Genomic DNA, 1009 nt, shown 5'->3' with positions numbered 1-1009 from the left:
ATCCATTTCCCAGTGCCCACCTAGGAAACCCTCACTAGCCTGTTTCCAGCAGTCCCTGTCCAGAACCTCCCAGGGCCCGTTCTCACTGCTCTGTCCTCCAGAGGTGCCCATCACCACTCCCCCCACAACAAGCCCCAGAGTATCTCGTTTGAGACCCCGCACCCTTCCTGGGACTCCCGGCCAGCCCTTCCCAACTCTAGATGGGGGAGTGTGCCTACCTCTGCCAGCTGCCTGTTGGTGAGGTTGGTTCGTGGTTCTCCTGGAAAGACCACAACGGTGGGCTGGCGTCGTCTGGGGACAGCAGAGCAGCAAGCCAGCACCAGGAGAGCCAGGACCAAGGGCTGCAGGGGGCTCATGGTGAGGATAGCACTTGGTCTGGCTGCAGCTGCCCTCCTGGGGGCTTTAAAGAGGCTGTCAACTGAATCAGTGACCCCGCCCCTCTCTGACTGGCCACTTGCAAGAGCTGACTCAGGCCATGGCGTGTGTGTGTGTGTGTGTGTGTGTGTGTGTGTGTGTGTGTGTGTGTGTGTCTGTTGGGCAGTCCCAGCATGAGAAGGCAAGGAAAGGGCTTACACCACCTCTCCCCTCTCCCTCCTGCCCACAGCCCCCATTGCCAAGTCAGGCAGGACCCCAGACCCAACAGGAAACCACAGGCCCACAAGGGAAGGATTGGGTTTTGCAAACTGCAGAGCTTGTGAGAACTGCATGAGAGGGAGGGAGGGAGGCAGGGCTGGCTGGAGGACTCCCTGAGCCCTCCATCGGAAGACCCCCTAGAGATCAGCCTAAGGAAAAAGGATGGAAAGTTCCCGAGACTTCTGTCTGAGCCAGACGATCCCGCTTCCTGATCAGACGCCCTCCGTGGACCCTCCTCACGCTCCCAGGCTCTGCCCTCTTCTCCCTGGAAGTCTGCCTTGACTCAGCTTCCTCTCCCTGCTCCACCTGGGGGCAGAAGGAGTGGGCCCCGCTTGGTGGAAATCGGGGAATTCCATGGAGACAATTCCTGGTCTTC

General features: G+C 59.8%; 1 protein-coding gene across 1 annotated transcript in view; it reads right to left on the bottom strand.

The window, feature by feature from the left end:
• MMP9 (matrix metallopeptidase 9 (gelatinase B, 92kDa gelatinase, 92kDa type IV collagenase)) overlaps positions 1–372 on the bottom strand; it is a 7426-nt gene extending 7054 nt beyond the window's left edge. Inside the window, exon 1 of the mRNA XM_010835044.1 lies at positions 219–372. Within this exon, the coding sequence (XP_010833346.1) occupies positions 219–356 (138 nt within the window). The 5' untranslated portion in view covers positions 357–372. The remainder of the gene's footprint in view (positions 1–218) is intronic.
• Between the last annotated feature and the right edge of the window lie 637 nt (positions 373–1009).

Source organism: Bison bison, unplaced genomic scaffold (genome assembly GCF_000754665.1).
Source record: "Bison bison bison isolate TAMUID 2011002044 unplaced genomic scaffold, Bison_UMD1.0 scf7180017864038, whole genome shotgun sequence".
In the NCBI taxonomy this organism is placed as follows: domain Eukaryota; kingdom Metazoa; phylum Chordata; class Mammalia; order Artiodactyla; family Bovidae; genus Bison; species Bison bison.
The sequence above is the reverse complement of the archived record's forward strand: the minus strand, read 5'-3'. Positions and strand labels throughout refer to the sequence as shown.